The sequence below is a fragment of the Falco punctatus genome (assembly GCF_963210335.1).
Source record: "Falco punctatus genome assembly, chromosome: 3".
NCBI lineage: Eukaryota > Metazoa > Chordata > Aves > Falconiformes > Falconidae > Falco > Falco punctatus.
Genome location: NC_137582.1, coordinates 111,968,690 through 111,989,793, shown reverse-complemented (window position 1 = coordinate 111,989,793; position 21,104 = coordinate 111,968,690). Strand labels below are relative to the sequence as shown.

At 50.2% G+C, this 21,104-nt stretch overlaps 4 protein-coding genes across 6 annotated transcripts in view; 2 read left to right on the top strand and 2 right to left on the bottom strand.

The window, feature by feature from the left end:
• The window catches only part of DISP3 (dispatched RND transporter family member 3), a 157,153-nt gene extending 148,484 nt beyond the window's left edge, over positions 1 to 8,669 (top strand). For both annotated transcript variants that reach the window (XM_080380919.1, XM_080380920.1), the window contains exon 23: positions 8,562 to 8,669. The gene's annotated coding sequence lies outside the window, so the exon portion shown is untranslated. The remainder of the gene's footprint in view (positions 1 to 8,561) is intronic.
• Positions 4,616 to 10,291, bottom strand: FBXO2 (F-box protein 2). Of its 2 annotated transcripts, none has more exons than XM_080380956.1 (5): positions 8,516 to 10,291; positions 7,313 to 7,439; positions 7,121 to 7,216; positions 6,609 to 6,744; positions 4,616 to 6,205 (listed from the first exon to the last, which is right to left on the bottom strand). In XM_080380956.1, the coding sequence occupies exons 1-5, from the start codon at positions 8,763 to 8,765 to the stop codon at positions 6,071 to 6,073; spliced, it is 744 nt and encodes a 247-aa protein (XP_080237082.1). In that variant the 5' UTR covers positions 8,766 to 10,291; the 3' UTR covers positions 4,616 to 6,070. The 2 variants fall into 2 exon arrangements, 1 of the variants encoding a protein (XP_080237082.1); XR_013927128.1 differs by having other exon boundaries at positions 6,098 to 6,205; positions 6,306 to 6,744.
• A 110-nt stretch (positions 10,292 to 10,401) lies between these two features.
• LOC308061261 (F-box only protein 6-like) lies at positions 10,402 to 14,741 on the top strand. The gene is made up of 5 exons (XM_080380974.1): positions 10,402 to 10,721; positions 11,355 to 11,481; positions 12,808 to 12,903; positions 13,226 to 13,361; positions 14,052 to 14,741. The coding sequence occupies exons 1-5, from the start codon at positions 10,463 to 10,465 to the stop codon at positions 14,196 to 14,198; spliced, it is 765 nt and encodes a 254-aa protein (XP_080237100.1). The 5' UTR covers positions 10,402 to 10,462; the 3' UTR covers positions 14,199 to 14,741.
• A 615-nt stretch (positions 14,742 to 15,356) lies between these two features.
• MAD2L2 (mitotic arrest deficient 2 like 2) lies at positions 15,357 to 21,005 on the bottom strand. Its single transcript, XM_080380960.1, has 9 exons — positions 20,931 to 21,005; positions 19,567 to 19,618; positions 19,217 to 19,335; positions 18,627 to 18,698; positions 17,645 to 17,745; positions 17,429 to 17,523; positions 17,269 to 17,342; positions 16,164 to 16,256; positions 15,357 to 15,855 (listed from the first exon to the last, which is right to left on the bottom strand). Exons 2-9 carry the CDS (start codon positions 19,604 to 19,606, stop codon positions 15,814 to 15,816), a joined length of 636 nt encoding a protein of 211 aa, XP_080237086.1. The 5' UTR covers positions 19,607 to 19,618; positions 20,931 to 21,005; the 3' UTR covers positions 15,357 to 15,813.
• Between the last annotated feature and the right edge of the window lie 99 nt (positions 21,006 to 21,104).

Genomic DNA, 21,104 nt, shown 5'->3' with positions numbered 1-21,104 from the left:
GCTTGGATAACAGAGAGAAAACATCTCAGCATGGAGAAGGACTGTAAGAAAGGATTGGCAAGGGGTAAAGCCTTCATAACCAGAAAGCTTTGAAAAAAGGTTAGATGACTCTGCGTCAGGAGCAATGTACAGGTGGGGAGGGGTCTGCCATAAGACAGGAGAAGGGGACTTAGAGTAGGCAAGCCTGGGTTTTGTGGTTTGGGGGTGTGCATGTGTGTACTGGTTCCACAGCATCTCTCTCCTGTGTGCAAATTGGCAAGAGAGAGTAGGGAAAAAGCAAGGTAGGAGCCTCCATGTGGTTAACTGAGTCTTTGCACTGTGTTCATCTGTCCAGGCTGAATTACTGCTCCAATAAGCAGGGCTCTTCTCCCACCAGCACCTAGACTCTATCTGATTGTATTTCTAAGACGAGAAAGACTTCACAATAATCCTGCTGGCAATTAATTGGCTTTTGTTCAGCAAGAGTGAACAAGATCTCATCTTAATCTGTTTCATTATTTCTCCTTGTATAGCACAGTCAACAGAAGATTAAGTTTAATTTACAAAAAAATGCAAAGTCATTACTCATATCTAGATCAGGATTTTATCTGCTTCGTTTTGCAATGCTTCATGTGTCAATGTTAACGAGAGGAGCTGCATGGTGTGTGGTGAGCTGGAAATGGCACTGCTTGACTTCGGGACCTTTTGGAAAGATTGCAAGTAGCAGAGCTCTGCTATCATCCTTCCTCTACCTCCACCTCCTGCCCTTCCTCAGAGCAGCAGCTTTGTGCTGAGGAAAACGAGCCTCTTCCCGCAGGGCAGCGGGCCATGATGCTCTTAGCCCGCACCTCCTAGCTCCTTATGCAGTAGTGACCCTGAGCACACGTGTGGACAAGCGCTGTGGGAAGCCAAAAGGAAACGTCCTGGGGTCCGTGGCAGATCCAGCCAGAGGCGGGTCTTGTTTGATGCCAGGCAAGAGGCCATGCCAGGTCCCTGTGGCAGTGAGTGTCCGAGGACGTCCTGGTCCTGGTGGCGAGGGAAGGCCACACCGGTGGTTTCTGAAATGCTCCGCATAGCTGTGGACACCTGCACGTGCCTGTGGGTTTGTCTGCCCCTGTGCATTTCAATGCACTTTATCTGTGAGCGCTCGTACAACCCATCCCGCTAACCAGGCTCCCTTGCTACCCCGTCGCATCAGAGCAGTTCCCAGCACGTTCCCTTTCCCCTGGTCCTTCTGAACACGGTTCCTACACCTGCAACACGCTCAGCAGGAGGCATCTCGCTGCCGAGGCTTGCTCCCCTCCCTGGTTAGCGCTGAGCTCCCGTTCCTGCTGCAGTTAGATGTGTTCCCCCCACAAGCCGTCAGTCCAGTGAGCACTCTTGCTCCTCTGCCTTCCTGGGAGCACTGAGTGCGCTGTGGTTAATGGGTCTGCACAGATGGCAGCTCCGGATGAGTTGTTCTAAGTGCATGCAGGGGACGTTAGCCAGGGGCATGTGTAACATAGCTGGGACTCTTGCCTTGCTGGGGGGCTGCTGGACTTGCCGTGGTCAGGGACAGGCCCGCTGGTGCAGCGCTGGGGGTCACGCCTGCGACTCCCGTGCGTGGCTGCGGGCTCCCAGAGCAGGCTCGTACTGCAGCGGGGGGCACGTCGGGCAGCCCTCGGCCGGGAGCTGCGTGTACCGGCTGCCGTGACGCTTCCCGGTGGAGCTCCTGCAGCAGTCCTCTCTGTGCTCCCTGCCTCCTAAGTGGCTTCCTGGTAGGAAAGCATCTTTAGGCCCTTTTCCCACCTTTTTTTGTGTAGGGAGGTGAGGACAGGGCCGGCACTGCCCCAAGGACATCAGGAGGAGCCAACTAGATGAAGAAGCAGGCAATCAGGTTAGCTCCCTGCCAGCGCTGCCCGCCTGCGGACTTTGATTTTCCCTGAGATATCTGTATGGAGGGACAGCAATGAAGGAGGCATGGGAATGGCTCTGTCTGAACTGCAAAGAGAGGTGTGTGCCTCAGGGATGTTTCTTCCAGTTCTTTGGAAGTTTTCTACTGACAGGCTTGTGTGCCCAAATGCAAGGATAAGTCACTGGCTTTCCATGCCATTTGTAACCATGCTCATCTCAGCTGTAGGTACACTTTGCTGCAGGTGTGGCTGATGCCCAGCTACCCTGGCTCTCAGGCAGTGCCATTTCCAGCCTCTACAAGCTGTTTAGTTTAGGGGGAATCAGTCACCTGAACTATCCCTTTTACAACTGGCTAGAACAGCTGGGCTAGAAGCAACAGGGAATTGTCAGATTATTTCCCCCCCTTCACTCCCCCATTCCTCCCATCCCCAGTCTTAAGTTCATGATGGGGGAGCAAACTCCACCATCTGTCCACAAACCTCCTAGGTGGGTAATAATTGATGCTTCATATAGAAAAATTCAATTAGATGTGACATGAGATGTATGCTAGTTCTTCCTTGCTGGGGCCCCATTTTGCTCTGTTCTGTTCCTCTGCAAGAGACTTGCTGTAGAAGCTATTATGAAAAAAAAAAAAACAAACCAAAAAAAAAAAACCCCAACCAAATACAAAACAACCCAACCAACCTTTTAAGTATAATGGCATTTATAGCCAGGACTAGCTGTGGTGGGCTTTGTGGAAAAGAAAACTGCAGTGAGATCTTGTGTAACCGCAGCCACCAGAATGCAGTTGGCTACCCAGGACATCAGATGCCAGCCGCTAAGAGCAGGAAAGGGCTGAGCAAACTGCTCTCTCTAGGGCTTCTCTGAGTGCCTCCAAGTATTAAAGCAGCCAGGCTGAGAGATGTGTTTATGTTGGTTTCTTGGTCCAGAGTGAGTAGTTCACGTCTTAAACTCTCTCTCTAATTCTTCTCATCCAGCTGTTTTGTTCCAGCGTGGGGTGTTTCAGAGGACATTTCCATTCTTCATTCAGTGTAGCTCACTACTAAGTTCAGCAGTGGTCTGTCCCCGAGATGGCTGTGGTGCACGGCGGGTTTGGGGCATGTGAAGGAAATTAGGAGCCCTTTCTACAGTTCTTTTTGCCATGTTCAGGACTGGGAGGAGACCCTTTTGTGTGGCTTTGGTTTTGTTTTTTTTTTTCTCCAGCATGAATGCTCCAGCAACACTAAATTTTTGCGGTTTAATGTTCAGATTTCTAAATGCTGAGTGTGGGTGATGAGAATATCAGTTATAACTTACCTGGGGACAGAACTCATTCTGTCTGTACAGTACACGTCTGCATGGGTCATCAATGTTCCCAAAAACTACTGTGTGATATCATAGAGCTGCTTGCTGGTGTTGACACAACAGAAAGCAGAAGGAGGTCCCGTTGAAGCTGCATGTGGTAAAGCTCCCAGCCACTGATGGGCTGTAATACATCTAAACCCGTTTGTCACAGTGGCACTGACTTTCTGTAATCCTATGAAATTGCATCATCTGTTTCCATGAAGTCTGTAACATGTGAGAGCCTGTTAACCTCCTGTGCTCTGTTTGTCTCTGACAGATGAGTTGAATTGTCTTGGAATTGGATGTATGTGTAGTGCAGATTTCAGTGTGTTCAGACTTCTGGTATTTGATCAAAATTCAAAAGGCATTTGGAACACTATTTTTATAATGTGAGCAAGATCTCCCCCCACCCGCTCCCCTGCCAAGTACCCAGGCACTCGCTCTGAGACTCCAGCACTGATGCGGCTGAGCGCAAGGGGTAATCGCTCCCCTGAGGTCAGCAGCAGCTCTTGCAAGAAGCTCTGTGGAGCAGAGGTAGCTGTTTGCCACAGCGAAGCTGCAAGGCACCAAGTGTCTTGGAAAGCACTTCTTGGAGGCGAGTGGGACGGTCAGGAGCCAAGGTGACATCAGGCCTGCTGGCGCGAGGGTGGGGGGAGCGCCCCTGTGCAGCTGCATTCACTGTACTGCTGCCGGGGAGCCTCTGTGTGCCTGGTAGTTCAGCCTGGATAATCCTGAAGTGGGGACCATGGCCCTGCCTTGTATTTGCAAGGGACACAATGCCTGAAGGCTTAATCCTGCAGTTTATCCTGGATGTGTGATGGTGGCTTAGGAAAGGTTCGGTTTAACAATCGTGTCAAGATGTGGAATATTGCTCCCCTTGCTGCACTGATTCCTTAGGGACAGATGGAGGCCTTGGTCTTTCCATGGGGCAGAGAATTTACAGCGAGGTGAATACTAACTAGCGACTTTGTCAGCTGCACTAAAGGCAGTGGTGAATAAAGCAGCATTGTGTGACAGTGTATGCAGCGTTAACGGAGGGAAAGTTGTTCTGGTCTCTTTTGGGTCAGAACCAAGGCTGAACTCACAGTAGAGCTACAGTTACAGATGACCTGGAGGGCATCTGTCAGGGCTGGGCTGTGTAGGAGCCTTCCTGGACCTCCTCTGTGCCTTGTGTGAATTCTCACTATGTTTAAGTGCAGCTGTGCTGCTGCTCTGCAAGCCCATTGCCCTTTAGGTGCTTCTGACCGGTTCAGGCTGCTGGGCTGGGGAACAGAACACGTACCTCTTTCTGGGAGACTCATGGTATTGCACAATAATTAGTTTTTGGATAGGACTGGCTGACATCATTCCACATAACTGAACAGAAGAAGCAGGCTGAAGCACAGGACACGCATACCCAGCACACAAGGGAAGATCCACACACAATTACGTCACTTTATTACATTTGCCTGCATTCTGGCTTGGTACAGCTGTAGTTTGGAAAGCCAGTGTGCCCTAGGCATCCAGGTGCCACGGTGCAGAAAGCCCAATGTAGCAGAGTGTGCACAAGTGACTAGCTCAGCTCTCTCCTTTGGCTACAGGTGATAGTACACTGCACTTGTAACGGTGCACTTTGATGCAAAGTGGCATTCAGGTATGTATGTGCTGGCAGCCTAGGAAGGGAAGCTAGACACAAAAATGGAAGTGCCTATCACTCCAGGCAACTCCAGCTTTGCTTTGTTAAGGGGATGCTCTTCTGAGAAGACAAACTAGCAGGGACAGGCTTGGCTCAGGGGAAGCTTAGGTGTCTTTGTTAAGGACAGTGGCTCACAGCCCTGAGTGATATCAAGAGGCACTAGTGGGAGCATGTATGAAGTGCTGTCTTGTCAGCAAGCATATGGAGTGCAGGCCCTGTTAGCAGGCAGGAAGAACTGAGATCAAGTGGGGGTAGCAACAGCTTTCTCTGTGAAGAATATCTCCTGCCTGCAAAGAGTCATACTGGGTGACCAGGGTGCTTGTTGGATGAAGCATGCAGAGGGCAGGAAGGGGTAGGTAAGGTCGGTTTTGCCTGTTCCTGGACCCCCTCCCCAGTTTGCTTCTAACCCTTTTCCCTAAGTCTTTGTCATCTCTCTCCCAGCAATTACTCTCAGTTGCCATCTGTCTGAGAGAACCAAGTGAAGCCCCATGGTTGGACATCAGAGAGGTTTCAGTTCTCACCACTTTCCTTGATAAATGGATGCTGGGAACAGTGTAAGAGAAAGGGATCCAATCCCTCGCGCTTTGCATTATCACTAAAAATGAAACTAAGAACACTTGGCAGCCAAGCTACAGCTCCTGTATGGCAAGCAATAGACATCTCTTTATAAATGGGAGAAGCTAAGGTTCTCGCTGCAGGTCTAGGAAGCGGTTGGTGACAGATGTGACAGGGCTCTGGGTTTCCCTGGTATGTTCTCAGGCACAAGGTCTATTCTTCTTTGCTCCCCCAGCTCCCCCTGACTTTCAGAAAATATACCCAAACTACCCTTTAAGGTTAAGGGATGCCCAACTCTTGGAAGCAGGTAGGATGGATGTCTAGCTCAGGCTGGGTACTAGGGGTTAGCGGCTTAGGAGAGAAGTCAAGTCTACAGGATTTTTAGGTGATTTCATGTCTAACGGAGAACATCAGTGCAAATGGCGAGGCTGAGTCGTGTGGTACATTCACCAATCTATTCACATTCTTTGCATAGTCCTCTTGAGGAAAGATGGGTGGTGGCCCCTGGCACCTTGCACGCACATTCATACGGAGAAAGGTTGTGTGCTCTACAGCCTGGAAGCAGCACCATGCAGAAACCATCCAAAGGCCGTGAGATGCCCTGAGGGAAGTCAGCTCCAGCATGCAGGCCTCAGTTCAGCACGGCTATGGCTCCACGGTCACGCTGCTGTTGGTAACACGTACGCCATACCATCCCTTCCAGAACAGCGTGTCCTGGCCGCCGTGTTCAAAGCGGACAAAGCGGACCCCAGGCCCATAGTTGGAAAAGGTGTGAGAGATCTTTGGGATGAGAGACAAAACGGTTGTTGGTAAGCGTCAAACCACCATGAACCTACCCTTCAGCACACAGAGCCTTCAACCCCACCTGCCCCAGTCATACCTACCAGGCTGGGTAACAATGAGGACATTTGCAGTGGGAGTTACTGGGAGGAGCTTTGATCCCATTGTTGTTCAGAGGCCACTGAACCTCTCCCAGCTGGGCATCTCCTTCATTTTACACCTGCAGTGGTGGCTCATCAAGTTTCCAAGTTTTATGTAAGGTAGCCTCCCATTAGAATCTCTGTTCAATCACCTGGCTCCACAGAACCTTCTCCTCCTGAACTCTCCTGCTTCTCTCTGCTTGAAAATATTCCCGATTCATGCAGGCTGGGTGTCACCTGCTGAGCTCACAGGTGTAACTCACCTCAGTCCAGTTGGCATCGTTGTCCTGTGGGATGGAAATGGTCTCACTTTTGTACTCTGCCAGAACATCCTCATTCTCAGAGAGCAGCTTCACACAGAGCTCATAGAGGCAGCCAGCATCACTGCGTCCCGCGTACCTGCAAGGAGACCCAAGCTGCTAGCCTTACCTGCATGATCTCTGCAGACAGAGCATGCAGCTGCATCTTGCTGAACGCAGGCTCTACCAGTCTCATCAGGTTCCTGCAGCCTTGGTTTGATGTGGAGATCTGTAATGGTTCTTACCCCAGCCCACCACCTCCCCTCGTCCACAGCAAGAACCTGCTCTTCAGAGGCCACACGCACCAACAGTCTGAAGTCGTGGGAGCTGCCTGCGGGTGCTGTAAGCCAAGACTGTGCCCTGTCCCACATCTGGGGGATCCTGGCAGCTGAGGTTTTAAGGCCCAGTGCAGGTATATGCCCTCCCTTCTCCTTCTTGACTCTCTGCCGGGCTTCTGAGGCATCCTTGCTACTTACCAGTCTTTTACCACAACTTTAGGCTGGGTTGTATCCATCAGCTCTTCCCAGTAGCCCTCAGCCCTAAGGTCGATGACCTGCGCCTTTCGACACCACCTGAAACACAAGATGTTAATTGGTATCACAGTCTCTCTGGGACTGGGGGAACCAAAAATGTCCCCTTCCCTGGATAAGAGAAGAAAGCAGCCTTACTCATAAGATGTAACAAAGTATTTATGGACTTCTTCACTAGGGAATTCTTTTCCAAAGTCCCCAGGGAGCTCTTCAATTTTCCAGCCATCGCCTCCATTCTCTACCTCTCCCCAGTGCTGCAGGTCTTCTGCAGATGGCAGAAAAGAGTCAGATGAGTCTTTGTTTCTGTGGGCCAGGGGAACCTGACCATCTCCCACTGGACCCTTGCTCTGGCCTGGGAAAGGCACGTGGTTAGATGCAACACCAGTGTTGTATGTAGGCTATGGAGATGTTTAAGTAGAGGTGAGGCAAAAACCTTTAGTCTGGCTGAGCTTAATACCAACAAATCTAACATGCCCCACCAAAACGGCTATGTACACGTGGCTTTAAGTACTCCAATGAAATTATTGAGGTATTCTGAACTGTGTGTCAGCATAGGTAGAAATAGCCTGCAGAGAGATGCCAATTGCTTTATTTCTAAATTTTCTAAATTGCTAAGTGATGTTTCTAGCAGTAGCCTTAAACACTGGGCTTGTCTAGTTGTAGCCAGAGGGAACCCAGATGTTGGAAAAGCTTACAGAAAAATAATCTGTAAACAAAATGGAGAAGCAGCATTGATATTGCTTTGGTCTATGATGTGTGAAATGTATTTGTTGTCGCTTGGGTTGTGAGGCTTGGCCACTGCCGCTTACTGCCAAGCAAAGTTCATAGGTTATCAGAAAAATGCCAAATGGGATAGATATGTGCACAGCTCTGACACGGGCTGTAGCAAGGAAGGTAAAACAAGATTTGCCTGAGCTGTGTCAAGAAAGGAAGCATCAAGTGTCCGGTCAACTAAGGCCAGACCAGCTCCTGAGTTGGGGAAAGGCTTGATCTTTCCTGTCATGGTTTGGCAAGAAGCAGTCTAGAAATGCAGATGCCACTATCATTTCTGTGTGGGACAGGGGTTCTGCAAAGGACATTTTAGTTCTCAAATGGGATTTGGATGCCTGCAGGGGCTTATATAAAGTTGATGTCAAGTAAAGCCCTTTGCAAAGGCTGATTATCAAAGGCCTTCATGCCCATTAGATGATTTGACTGCATGCAATAAGTGATTTGACTCTTGGGCAAGAAGAAAATGCTGCAACCTGATAGCAACCAAGATCTCTTTTCAAGGACTGGAGATGCCCGATTTCCAGTGACTGATCTCTAAGAAATCTTGGGGCTTTTATGTTTGTCTCTCACCTTCACCACAAGGGTTCTTGATGAGATTCTTCCTCTTCTTACTCAGGAAGTAGAAGTTTTGCCAGTTCTCTGCATCCTCCTGTGACTCTGCTCCAGTGAGGCCTTCCTGCTGACACTTCAGAATCCAAAGTGCAGCTCCATCGACCAGGTTCTTCCACTGGCAGCAGACCAGGCGGCACACCAGCACCAAATCCACCGCAGGTATGGAAGCCAGAATTCTGATCAGGACTGCTTCAGGGAGGGACTCCATCCTTGGGCCGGGCTGGGTAGAGCTTTGTGAGAAAGAAGGGGGAAAGGAGTGGTGACAGTGGTCCTTCAGACATGGGGTCCCCCACCCTCAGTGATGTCAAACACTGATGCAGTCTAAGAAAGGGAAAATAAGCATGTTGCCCTAGAGCATGGTTTGGGGGGCATGGATAGCTTCCTAACCTCAAGATCTCCTGACCTCTATTAATACCCTGAAGCACATAGGCAGACTAGTATTTTACGTTTTAGGTGAAGCCCTTAGTTAAATCCATCCACAAAATGCAGGTAGCTGACATCTGCAATTGCGGATGGTTTGTCAGTTTCCCAGACTGGAATCAGCTCTTCCAGAAATCTCTGCTGCTGCAAAAATCTGCTTCCTCTGCAGAGGGAGGCATCTGGGTGCCTGTTCTCCTTTAAGAGCATCACTGATATAAACGCTGCAGAGCAATACCTGACTATCAGTGGGGAGCACCTTGCCAACCACATTTGCAGCAGTTTGTTCCCCGTCTGAAAGGCACAGCCTCACGGGGCCGGCACTTAATCCCGTTATCATAAGGCTGTATAAAGTCCAGGTCTGAGCATAACTGAAGATAGGTCCGATGATAGTCTCCAGTATTCCTTTTCCTATGGCCTTATAACCTGAGCAATTAAGTCAGAGGCGTGAGCTTTAGCTTCATGTGCCAATTCTGCGCTTCCGACAGCTCTCTGCTGCTCGAGTCCAGCGCCAGGTGCCACAGAAGCAAGGGCAGATGAGTGTGCAGATTCGTGTCACCAGCCTGGGGTGATGCACCGTGACATGGCTCTTATCTCGGCTGAGGCCTGATGCGGGGAAGCTGCTGAGACCGCAGCGAATGCGGAGATGCAGCCCAACTCCCCAGGGCTCGTTAAGCCCCGGAGAGCGCTAGGAACAGAGCAGGAGGGAGCCTGACACGCCACCGGGTGACACAGGCAGCGCCAGATCTGGCGGGGAGGGACGAAATAGGGAGTCACTGCCCTAACGGCACCTGGGCATTCCCGGTCCGCGCAGGCAGCGGGAGGCAGCTGTCACTTAGCATCCCTGGCTTTATGGGGGCAGCACCCCCACCCCCCACCCCTCCTTTCCAACCCTCAGCCACAGTCCCGAAGGATAAAATGCGATTTTAGAAAAAACACGGGCGCGACCCACGCTGCTGGTTCCGCCTGCTGCGGGGCTTTCACAGGCCCCACTCCGCGCACGGCACGGCAGGGCGACCACCCCGGCTGGGGCCTTCCCGCCCTCCGTGGCACGGCCCCGCCACCGGGACAGCCCCCGTCCCTACCGACGCTCCCCCCTGCCCCCCACCCCGCCGCAGAGAGCCCCCGGGCCGCGCTTACCTCGGGTGCTGATGTCGGTGACGGCTGGGCCGGGCCCCGCTGATAAAGGGCAGGGCCGGCGGGGGCGGGAAGGCCCCGCCCCGCCTCCTGCGCGGCCCCGCCCCGCCTCCTGCGCGGCCCCGCCCCGCCCCGCCCGCTGCGGAAGGGCCGCCGCTCACATCCGTGTCCGGAGTCCGCCGCGGGCCGAGCCCAGGTGGGGCCGGGGCCGGGGCCGGGCGGAGGGCGGGGGGGGCACAGCCCCGTCCCGGCGGGGGGCGGTGCGCGGTCCCGCGGTCCCTCGCGCAAACGCTGCTTGTCTCCCGCAACCGTCGGTGCCCCGGGGTCCTCGGCGCGGCGGCTGTCGGGGCCATGACGACCATCTGCGACCTGCCCGAGGACGTGCTGGTGGAGCTGCTGTCGCTGCTGCCGGCCCGGGACCTGCTCCGCACCTGCAGGCTGGTCTGCGCGCAGTGGCGGGCCGTGGTGGACCTGACCACCCTGTGGAAGCGCAAGTGCCAGCGCGAGGGCTTCTACCTTCAGAATCTGGACAGAAGCATCTCCGACTGGAAGATCTTCTATATTCTCTGCAGCTTGAAGAGGAACTTAATCAAAAACCCCTGTGCTGAAGGTTTGTTTAATTATTTATTGTAGAGGGCGAAGAGAGTTTCCCAACAGACAGAATGAGCTGGTCTCCTGCATTACTCACGTACCGCTGGTGTCATACGACTGTCCCGCTGCTGAGGGATCTCTGCTGGGGCTGACCCACGAGTGAACATCTGTGGCAGAACTGCCGTGGGGGGCGTGAAGTGTTGGTAAATGCGTATCTATGGCTGGGACCAGAAAAATCTGGAGTCACGAAGGCCCCAGCTCAAGCAGACGGTGACGGTTAATTTGCACAGCAAGTACAATATGGTGATGAAACGATCAGGTCTTGGGATTAAACACTGGGCAGCTGGGGAATTCTTGTTGTCAAAGACTTGACTAGCATGGCTACAGTAATTCTGCTTTATTACTGATTATGAGTTTCTGATGTGGTCAGCAAGCTGCCATCTATTGTCCTAGCTGCTGACAGCCACGTTAAGAGTAATGGCAGCATGAAGACAGGAGTCACTTTCAGCTTTAAGAAAAACAGAGTGTGTCTGAAAACTCATCAGAGTAGGTTCCTAGTATTCTTCTGTAGCCAATTCTTTGACAAAAGCAGAGATACTACTGGAAACTGCAGTGAGGTCCTACTGCTCACCTTTACTGTCTGTGCTTTTAGAGAACTTTCAGCACTGGAAACTTGACAAGAATGAAGGAGATAAATGGAAGATTGAGCATCTGCCTGGACCTCATGGAAAAGAGATGCCAAGCTCCAAAGTACACAAATACTTTGTCACTTCATATGGGTAAGAGCTGGATTCCAGGAGCTGGGAGAGCTGCTTCCTCCTGTCTGTCTGCAAAGGCACTATGATTAGAAGGCTTGCGCCAGGTCAGAAAAGGAAGGAGCTTAATTAACCTTTTGGAATTATAGAATCATTTAGGTTGAAAAAGATCTTTAAAATCATCATCTGCTCATCCGTTAACCCAGCACTGCCACGTCCACCACTAAACCATGTCCCAAAGTGCCACATCTACATGTTTTTTTGGTGAAGAAATTTTTCCTAATATCCAATGTAACCCTCTCCTGGTGCAACTTGAGGCCATTTCCTCTTGTCCTGTCCTTGTTACTTGGGAGAAAAGCCCGACCCCCCCTGTCCACACCCTCCTGTCAGGCAGTTGTAGAGAGCAGTCTCCCCTGAGCCTCCTTTTCTCCAGGCTAAACAAACTTTTATCCTAGTTAGTCTAAAGAGATGGGTGGGCTGCCGAGAGACTTAACCACAGCATGTGCTAAGTTTGAATACTTAAAAGGGGGCTTATAAGAAAGATGGGGACAGACTTTTTAGTAGGGCCTGTAGCAATAGGACAAGGGGTGATGGTTTTAAACTAAGAGGGGAGACTGAGGTTGGATCTTGGGAAGAAACTGCTCCCAGTGAGGGCGGCGAGGCGCCGGCACAGGCTGCCCAGAGCAGCTGTGGGTGCCCCAGCCCTGGCAGTGCCCAAGGCCAGGCTGGACAGGGCTGGGAGCAGCCGGGGCTGGGGGGAGGGGTCCCTGCCCACGGCAGGGGCTGCAGGTGGGTGCTCTGTGCTGTCCCTTCCCACCCAAACCGCTCTAGAATTCTCTGCCCCTGCCAGGAATTGCATGTAACTTTTATAGTCGTTATAATCCACGTGGGATCCTGCTTCTTGTCTACCCAAAGGGGGTGGGCAAAGGTTAAGGTTTGGCAAGCTAATCAGCTACACTTACCTGACAAAGTCAAAGCTCTGTAACCTCTGAGAGTTTAGGTGGGGTTGTCATGCTAACAGCTGCAATAAAAGCTGTCAACAGAGGAGGATTAGCTGCTTTTTACATCCATTAAGCAGTAGTTTCCTGTTGCCAATATATGCTATGCGAGCACAAGGACCCCTCTTAATCCAGTTTGTAGGTAACTATTCCTTTCGTCTGGGGGTGAAGCTACTCCTTTTGCTTCCTTGTCTTGTTCTCTGGAAAAAGGCACGCTTCAGCCATATCAGCCTCACAGGCCTTCACGGTCTGGGTGGCTTTTGGTGAGAGTAAAGCTGTCAGGGAAAGTATGGGCATTGAGAGGGAAGAGATATGTTTTCTGAAGTTGTGAATATTTTTATTGCTGTTGCAGGCCGTGCTTCAAATCTCAACTCATTACCCTGCAGAAAGAAGGATACTGGAATCAGTTGATGGATGAGAAACGGCCTGAAATTGTAGTCAAGGACTGGTAAGTACATGCACTGAAAACTAGAGTTTCTGGCACTGACTTAAAGCTAGGCGTCTGAAGGTTTTCATGCTGTAAAATCAGTTCTATACCCTTTGGGAACTGTAGCTCTCAAGTAAAGCATAAGATAAATCCAGGGTTATGCAAAGGGCTATAAGGAGGTAGCAGAGCAGGATAGCTGGAGTTCCACAACTTCTTCATAGCTGTGCAGATGACAGGCCTTTTCCTCTGCAGATGGGGATCTCCGTGGAGACTGGTTTTGAACACTAAAGAAAACCAAACACGGTATATACAGCCCTGCTTCTTGGTTATCCCCTGCCTCTAGGTATGCTGCCAGATTTGACTGCGGGTGTCGCTATGAGCTTACAGTGAGGCTGCTCTCTGAAGACTACATTGTCCTTGAGGAGTTCCGCCCTGAGCCAGTGGTTATAGAGCAGTGGAATGATGCAGCATGGAGAGAGGTAAGCGGCAGCCCTGTGGGCAGCAGCTTTACATCAGTATTGTGACACCGGAATCTTGTAAGTCTTACTTGGCCAGAAGTCCCAAGTGGACCTTCTTCCTCTGCTCTTCAGCTTCCTCTGCTCAATACAGAAGTTAAGTCCTTGCTGTTGACAGTGCTGAAGCAGTGCTTTGAAAGAGCAAGGTCTGCTTTGTAGGCACCCAGGATTTTCTAAAGATCATCCCCTGGGCTTCCGTGTTGTTTTAACTCAGTCTCTTTGTTTCTGTTTTTCACTTAAATTTTTGTCCAAATAACTTAAGTTCCAAGAGCACAGTTCTTGTTTCTATTGGATCAAAAAGCTTTATTTTAAAACTACTGTATGGATATAAAGTACTGCAGACATTACTTTTCTTAAACTGCTAAACATGTTTAACTGGTTTGATTGGCTGTAGCTTCCCCATTACACTGCTGCTTACATGACAAACATACCTAAGAATCATGCTTCATGTTGCGTTTGACGTGGAGGGGATTTCAGGGCAGAAGAGCAGCTTTTTTCCTGTCCCTCAAAAAGGGTATGATGCACTCCCAATGAAAGCTGTCTTAGGATGAGCTTTTCCCAAGACCAAGACTCGCATACTGCAGTTGTCCCAGCTTCTAGGTCAGCGCTGGGTTATTTAGGCAAATTAACAGGAATTTTCTTCTTTCTCTCCAGATTTCTCACACCTTCCAGAATTACCCAGCTGGAGTACGTTACATCTGGTTTCAGCACGGAGGCCAAGACACCCAGTTCTGGGCAGGATGGTACGGGATCCGAGTGACAAACAGCAGCATCACCATTGGGCCCCTGACATTGTTATGAAGACAAAATCTAAGTCCTTTTTACCTCAGGACTGTAACCAGGTGGTCTCAGGTGCACTTATTTGTCTGTACTCTCTGGGTGGGTCCTGGCTTTTCTTGCACAGTTGATCGCGCGTACAAGCAGCTAGTTCTCCTTGTTCACAGCAGAACTTCTGCAGGCCTAGCCCCTTGAAGATTTCTGTCTTCCATCTTCCATTCTCCTGTACCATGGATGTTACTGCAATTACTAGCGCCCTTCCACAGGAGGAAGACTAGGACAATTAAATATGACATCTGTCTTTTCTAGTTAATGTTGCCTGTACTGCAGCCAAACAGTAAGTCTTAAATAGAAACCTTTTCCTGTTTATGGAACTTAAGAAAGATAAGGCTAAAATTTTTTCACTTTGGATCACTAATGCTGTCAAGGGCTTTGCTACAGAGAGACTTGTTTTGTATGGTATTTTCCTGTTTCAGTTTATGTATAAAAACATGTATCTTTCACGTCAGACCTTTCATAGTATAAGGAAACTGTCAATCCTTTTTCATAAAAGCTGTGTTGCTGGTACTTAGTTCCTTACTGTTTCTGTAAGTGTGTATGATCAAAATGGTACGTGCCTTCCCTGTCCAACTACAGCCCATCGCTGTTGGAATAAACAGCTAAAGAGGAGGTAAGAAATCCCTTACGGCGGCTGCCTTACAGCCTAAGTGCCTTTTGACTGGGCTGGGCCTTTTCCGTACTACCTTCGCACTACCAGAGTACTTTGTTTGTACTGACCAGTGTAACCCTATATAAACTGTTAAAGCAGCGCACAACCTCAGTCGAGAGTATTCTTGCACTTTTTACTGAGGCCTTCCATCTGCTTTGATAGGTGCAGGATTAACCACAGTTCCCTTGGCTGTTCTCTGTTCGCACTAGGACGTTTGGCCCGCGTCCTTGCTGGGCAGACAAATCCCACCTCATTAATGCCACTTGTGGGAGAAAGCTCTCCCACAGGAAGGGGAGAGGCTGAGGTTGCACAAGCTCTCGTAGGGATTGTCAGGTTCCACATGTGTTCCAGAAAAGGTACGGAAAAGTGGTGGAAGCCCCACATGGAACAGAAAGCTCCACACAAGATAGATACACTTCGTCATTTCAGGGGGGAGGCTGATTTGGACAGAACTCAGCCTGGTTCAACTGGGGTAAAATTTAATATTTATTGAAGACTACTCAGGACAGTCACAGTGGACAGACACTACGTAAGGCCTCACTCACCCTCGGCACGAGTCCATTGCTGCAGCGGAGCACGTAACAGATCGCTGTGTATCACCACCAGTGGGCAATGGAGATGCCCTATTAAGGTGAGAACTAGATTTGTACAAAGCACGAGCTGCACGCTGCAGTCGCCTATATCCTGCCCCCAGGGGATCACGGTAACAAAACCTATACTCACACATGAATGTACATGGGAACAGGCTCTGGCTCCACATTCCAAGTCAGTTCTATATACAATGGTAAGAGCACTTGAAATAAAGAGGCAGCAGCTGCTCTACATTCACCCAGAAGGCCAGCTGAAGAGACAGTTGTCAAGGTATGGTTTGTGAGAGATCTTATTCCACTGGAAGATCAGATGAGGCTTGAAGGCAAGGAAGATTTGAAATCAAGTGCCTTTGTGGGCTCGCTCTTCTACATATAGCTGCATCTGGAGGAGAGAAGCAAGCATCAGTTCCATTTTATATCCAGTGGGTACTGGTGAATGGAAAAAAAAAGTGTCTGCAACAGGCTGAATAGGAAGAGGTTGTACCTCCTCCCATAACCCCGTTTCCCTTTTTATTACGAGAAGCCTTGCCCTGTGTTGGTTACTGGCACAGGCACTGGCGAGACTAAGCTACTGCTCAGCAGTATTAAAACGGTTGCCCTAAAGAAAACCGCAGCGCTGGTGTCAGAGCAGACAAAGCTTGGAACTACACGCGGTTTCAGCCACCTCCTGGGCCAGCACGCTCTGCTCACCTTTAAGATATCAGATGTCATTGTTTTCAGGGGAATAAGCCGGGGTTCATGCATGTGCACGTCTTGTTCATCAGCGAGGATCCACGGGAAATCCTGGGGGCAGAAACAGAAGGCATTTTACTTGCAGAGGGGCTGGCAGACGCTGTAAGGTGAGCTCTTTCTCAGCACTAGGTCAGCATTAAGTGAATGAGAGATCTAATGGCCGAGGGGAAAAAAGGGTAACTCAAACCTTTCGTAACAGCAAAACTTAACACTTGCACGTGTGGCCCTGAGACTCTGTATAATTATCTTCGGTTACAGCATCAAACTGTAATGTTAACCTGCTGTACTTACTCCAAAGGTGACATCTCAGTTCTTTAAAGGATACTCTTAGCTGTCCTAAGCTAGCATGCTCTATTCGCTAACCAGCATTTAACTGAAACTCCAAAACACTCAAGAGCGTGGATTTCTGTCCTGCTTTGCAAGTTTAAAGGCTGGCCTACTACACTACCAGTTTCCATTACTAAGCAGTACAGAGCAGACCTCCATTTTGAAACAATTTACACTTCACTAGCTTTATTTATTGTGCAGGACCCCCAAAACAACTTGGCTCAGGGGACATACATTTCCCTGCACCTAAGCAAGGATTCTTAAAAAAAGTAATCTCGCTTTAAAAAAGATTTGCACCCACTTATCAAGATACAATGTCTTTGTGTACCCCAAACCTGCTAGTTAGTTGAATCTTAGTCTTCCTTGCTACTTACAAAGAATCAGCCACCCACACATAGTGGATGTGGGACAAGGGCTTTTTTTTGTTGTTGATGAAATTCAAGTACCTATATGTCAGAGTACTTTCAAGTGGCTGAGCAGGCATTGTGTGGGAAGTATTGTTACAATCTGGTCAGACATTGAAGCAGCTACTGCCTGCAATTGTGGCCAGCGTGTGGTAAATGTGCTCAGTCACCTCACCAGCAGGAACCATTGTAACATACTGATAGCAAAGTTGTGAAGTGCATCATGTGAAGCAAACTTCAAAACACCCAGTGGCCTTAGCCTTAGAGAGGCCAAAACTCTGCAACTTCCAGACTTTGCTCTGCAGCTTGCTCGGCTGCTCACAATCACTCACCTTTATCACCTGGATCTTCTCCATGTTCCGTGTGGCAGCCTCCCGTGTGTGAACCAGAACCGTGAAGGTGCAACCTGCAAGAGAAACAGGAGACTCCAGAGCAGGGGACAACCAGCAGAGGGTCGGACGCTGCCTACTGTCTAAGTCAAGCAATGTCTACCTGGGGGGTTGTTGTCAAGCACAGCATCGCACACGCTGATCTTCAGGATGAAGGCACGCAGTAGCTGCTCCACATGGGACAGCAGGGACTCTGAACTGTTGAGGAGACAGCATGTTACTGGCATGCAGCAGAGCGCTGCGGCCTGGAGCTGCCTCCAGAGCAGCTCTGCAGAGGCAGGTGTGGGACACCCTGGGCAGGCAGCAAGGGAAACTTTACCTAATGGAAAGGAGAGGTGGCTGGGTGATCTCAAAGACAAATCTCTCCACAGGGTGGTGCTCTTTATCCAGGATTACAACTACAACTTTCTCCACGTCATTCTGCAAGAAGATCAAAAAATACCTGCCTTAAAACAAGCTGTCTTCTACCCCCAGTGCACTTTGCATGCTTCTGGTAAACTGGGAGTATGCTTACTTATTGTGGCTCAGAGCACCAGCAGTTATCCAAAGCCTGAGCACTGTCAGATTATTCTTGCTGACCAGAAAAAAATGCTTTTGCAAAGCCACTTTTTGCTCGATGTTGGCTTATCAGGAAGGCCCAGGGAGATGAAGTACACAAAACAGTATGCTTCTCTAGATACGGTTTTGGAACAAAGGAGAAAATGTACAGCCATCTCACTGCATCACTCAGGAACGTACAATGAGGAAGAAGTTAAGACACACTTAGACTGATGGCCAAATACAGCAGCTTTGTACCACCGCAATGTAAAATCGACCTATTTCCAGTCTCTAAATGTGCGTTAGGGTTGTCTGTAAAGAGCAGAGAACACAAAATCTGCCAGCATCCTACATCTGGAAATGTTTCATATGGTCACACCTTTCTCTTACAAAACCTAGAGTTTGAAACTGCCTTTGATTGCTGGCTTACAGCAAAGCGTTCCAACTATTCTTCCAGACAGGTGCTCACACTTAAAATGTTCAAAAGCAGAACATTAAGTTAACATGTAGGATGATTAACTGAAAATATGTAGATGTATATCCTCAGGTGCATGTATTGGATGCAACTAAATGCCAATGATCAGCAGTAAGGCAGGGTCTCGACTGCAAAGTAAGTTTACGGATGTTATTTTTATTTCTGTTAGTAACTTTATCAGCTAGTATATCGTATATGCTAAATTTGTAAAGAAGGCAATATTTATGTTCTCTTACTTTCTATCAAACCCACTTGCAGTACTTTTGCCAGGCCCCTGATATAACCTTACCTTCTCGAGCAGTGGCTTCACACAGTGCAGCGTGTCCTGGATGTACTGGTTCAGCTCCGGGTGGCAGGACATCTGTAGCAAACACAGGGAACAGTCAGCGCTGCGTTCTGACGTGAACCAGGACAATACTACACGGCAAGATTTAAACAGAAGCACCAGGGTGTTACCAGGCACTTGAGTCACGTTTCAAATAGCATTTTTCACCACTGAGTTGCCAATTCAAACCAGTAACTCTTTCATGGAAGGGTTAATTAGCTGAGGCAGATCACTGTACCCACACAGTTGCACTATATTGGGAATAGCATATTCCAACCATCTCTACTTCCCAGGAAGCATGCTTTCATGTTACCTTACTGCACATAGCTGGGGGAGCCTTCTACTACTGTTGTCCATGATCTGCTTGTTCCATGAGTACGGCTGTATCCTCAGCCACAGGGCTGTTTTCCCTTTTGACAGGAACTAAGTTCTCTTCAAAAATGAGTTTGCACATTAAAACAAACTCTGCAAGTGATTTAGTTTGTTCAGGTGTTGACTGATCCCTGCTATTTTGCTTGTCCACGTGGCTGTCAGCTTCCAGGAAAATCTCCTACCTGGACAGGTACATTGTATTTTTTCCTCTTCTGAAAGATCCCAATAGGGTAAACTTCTCTGACATATAAGATAAGGTGCACAGCGACTTCCAGAAATTCTGAAAGAACATCTGCAACCACTGAAAAACAAAAGTAAAGGATGCTGAAGAGGGGGGGGGGGAAGTGTGCAGAGTAATACCATGTACTCGTAGGAATTTTATTTTTTTAACGCATTTTTCCCTGCATAAATTTCACCTGCTTCCCCTTAGCTGCAGAAGTTTAGGGATAGAGCAACCCTCCAGCAATCCCACGAGCTCATGCACCAACAGGCCTTGCAGGCATACTGGTTTGCAGCTCAGCAAAAGCATTACCTTGCCCAAAGTTAAGGTCCTGCCGAGTGAGAGTGGTCATCTTTCCCAGAACCTGAAAGCAATCACAAAAGGAATGTTTATCCTCTGGCCCCTGTATTATTAACACAGTCAGCTCACGGAGCCATCCATTCCCTAGTGCTGCTGCGCTCAGATCCAACAAAGTGCTCTCTTTGCTTACTCACAAGCCTACGAACACTGCCACGACAAATCTGCAGGGCCCACGTGCAAGGTTTAAGCACCCTCCGTAACCAACAATGCATCGTCAGAAATCACCTGCGGTGCAAAAACTTTGCAAAAATGCAAAGACGGCATTGTTGCTGTGCTCTGGCTCACACCTCAGACTGATAGATGATGAGTAAGTGCATCACCCAGACACTGCTTGAGCTCTGACAGGTTGATGTCATGACCGCTCCCCCAGGGAGCCTGAAATTTGTGACAATTGTAAAGGGCAGCACATCCTTGTACCAAATTGAGTATCGCGTGCCAACAACCCAACAGCTGGCCGTTCAACTTTCCAACTCCGCTTACACGGTAGAGCCCAGGCCTTACACATTTCAAGCTACTGTGTGTATAATTTTCTATTTTAACAAGTCTTGTGTCATTGCCTTAGCCATACTCCTTGCGTGCATGCAAACCAACCACTAACGGCAGCACCACTGTTCCTAAACCGTGTCTTTCAGTGCCGCTGCAGCACCGGGCCTGTTGCTCCGTTGGGAACACCGGGGTCTCACACAGCCCTCCGGCAAGCCGCAGGCGGCCCAGCCAGCCGCTCAGCCCCCAGGTTCCAGCCTGCGTCTGCTGCAACGAGCCACGGTTTTCAGGCCTACAAAGAGTAAATTCAGCCTTCACAAAACAGGGAGCTACTGTCCTCTCCTTTTTGAGATCAGAACCTTGCCACTGGATACAATGACTACCTGGAATACTAGCGATTGGCTACAATAAATAAAATTTAAGATACCGAAGCATCTCTCTAGCACCCCAGCCGCGGTGACTCCATCTGTACAGACGCTCCGTACCGGAGCAGCGTAACCACCGGTGTCTGCAGAGGCTGAGGGCCACGGCCTCACCCAGGCATCACCCCCCTCACGCAGAGCTGCCCCCCACGGACCCCCGCCAGAGCAGTCACCTGGCTGCGCCCCACAACCACGGCCCCGCCTCGCGGCTCCGGCCCGCACTCCCGAGCCGCTGCCCCCGCAACAGGGCTCCCCTCAGCACAGCCTTCCGTGCTACCGGGGATCCCCAGTGACCGTGACCGCCTAGACCCGCCCGCCCCGCTCCGCCCCGCCCCGCCCGCAGGGGAGCCCGCTGCCCCGCCCCGGCTCCCCCCTCCGCCCCGGCTCCCCCCGGCCGCCGCTGCCCCTCACCGCTGCCCGTTACCGCCGCACACGCGCGGCGCCAGCGCGGGTGGCCGGGCGGCGGCGCGGGCGTGTGACGTCAGAGCGGCAGGCGGCCCGAGCGCCCCCTGGCGGCGGGAGGAGCGGCGGCGGGGCGGGGGCATGGACCGGTCCCCGCCGCGCCCGCGCCCCCCGCAGCCGCCC

Coding starts and splice junctions, on each gene's coding strand:
- LOC308061261 (XM_080380974.1), top strand. CDS start 10,463: ATGACGACCATCTGCGACCTGCCCGAGGACGTGCTGGTGGAGCTGCTG. Junction 10,722..11,354: donor CAAAAACCCCTGTGCTGAAG/GTTTGTTTAATT, acceptor CTGTGCTTTTAG/AGAACTTTCAGCACTGGAAA. Junction 11,482..12,807: donor TACTTTGTCACTTCATATGG/GTAAGAGCTGGA, acceptor TTGCTGTTGCAG/GCCGTGCTTCAAATCTCAAC.
- MAD2L2 (XM_080380960.1), bottom strand. CDS start 19,606: ATGACCACTCTCACTCGGCAGGACCTTAACTTTGGGCAAG. Junction 19,336..19,566: donor GGACCTTAACTTTGGGCAAG/GTAATGCTTTTG, acceptor TTTGTTTTTCAG/TGGTTGCAGATGTTCTTTCA. Junction 17,343..17,428: donor GCTTGACAACAACCCCCCAG/GTAGACATTGCT, acceptor TTTCTCTTGCAG/GTTGCACCTTCACGGTTCTG.
- FBXO2 (XM_080380956.1), bottom strand. CDS start 8,765: ATGGAGTCCCTCCCTGAAGCAGTCCTGATCAGAATTCTGGCTTCCATA. Junction 7,440..8,515: donor CAAGAACCCTTGTGGTGAAG/GTGAGAGACAAA, acceptor TGCCATCTGCAG/AAGACCTGCAGCACTGGGGA. Junction 6,745..7,120: donor AAAGTTGTGGTAAAAGACTG/GTAAGTAGCAAG, acceptor GTCTCCTTGCAG/GTACGCGGGACGCAGTGATG.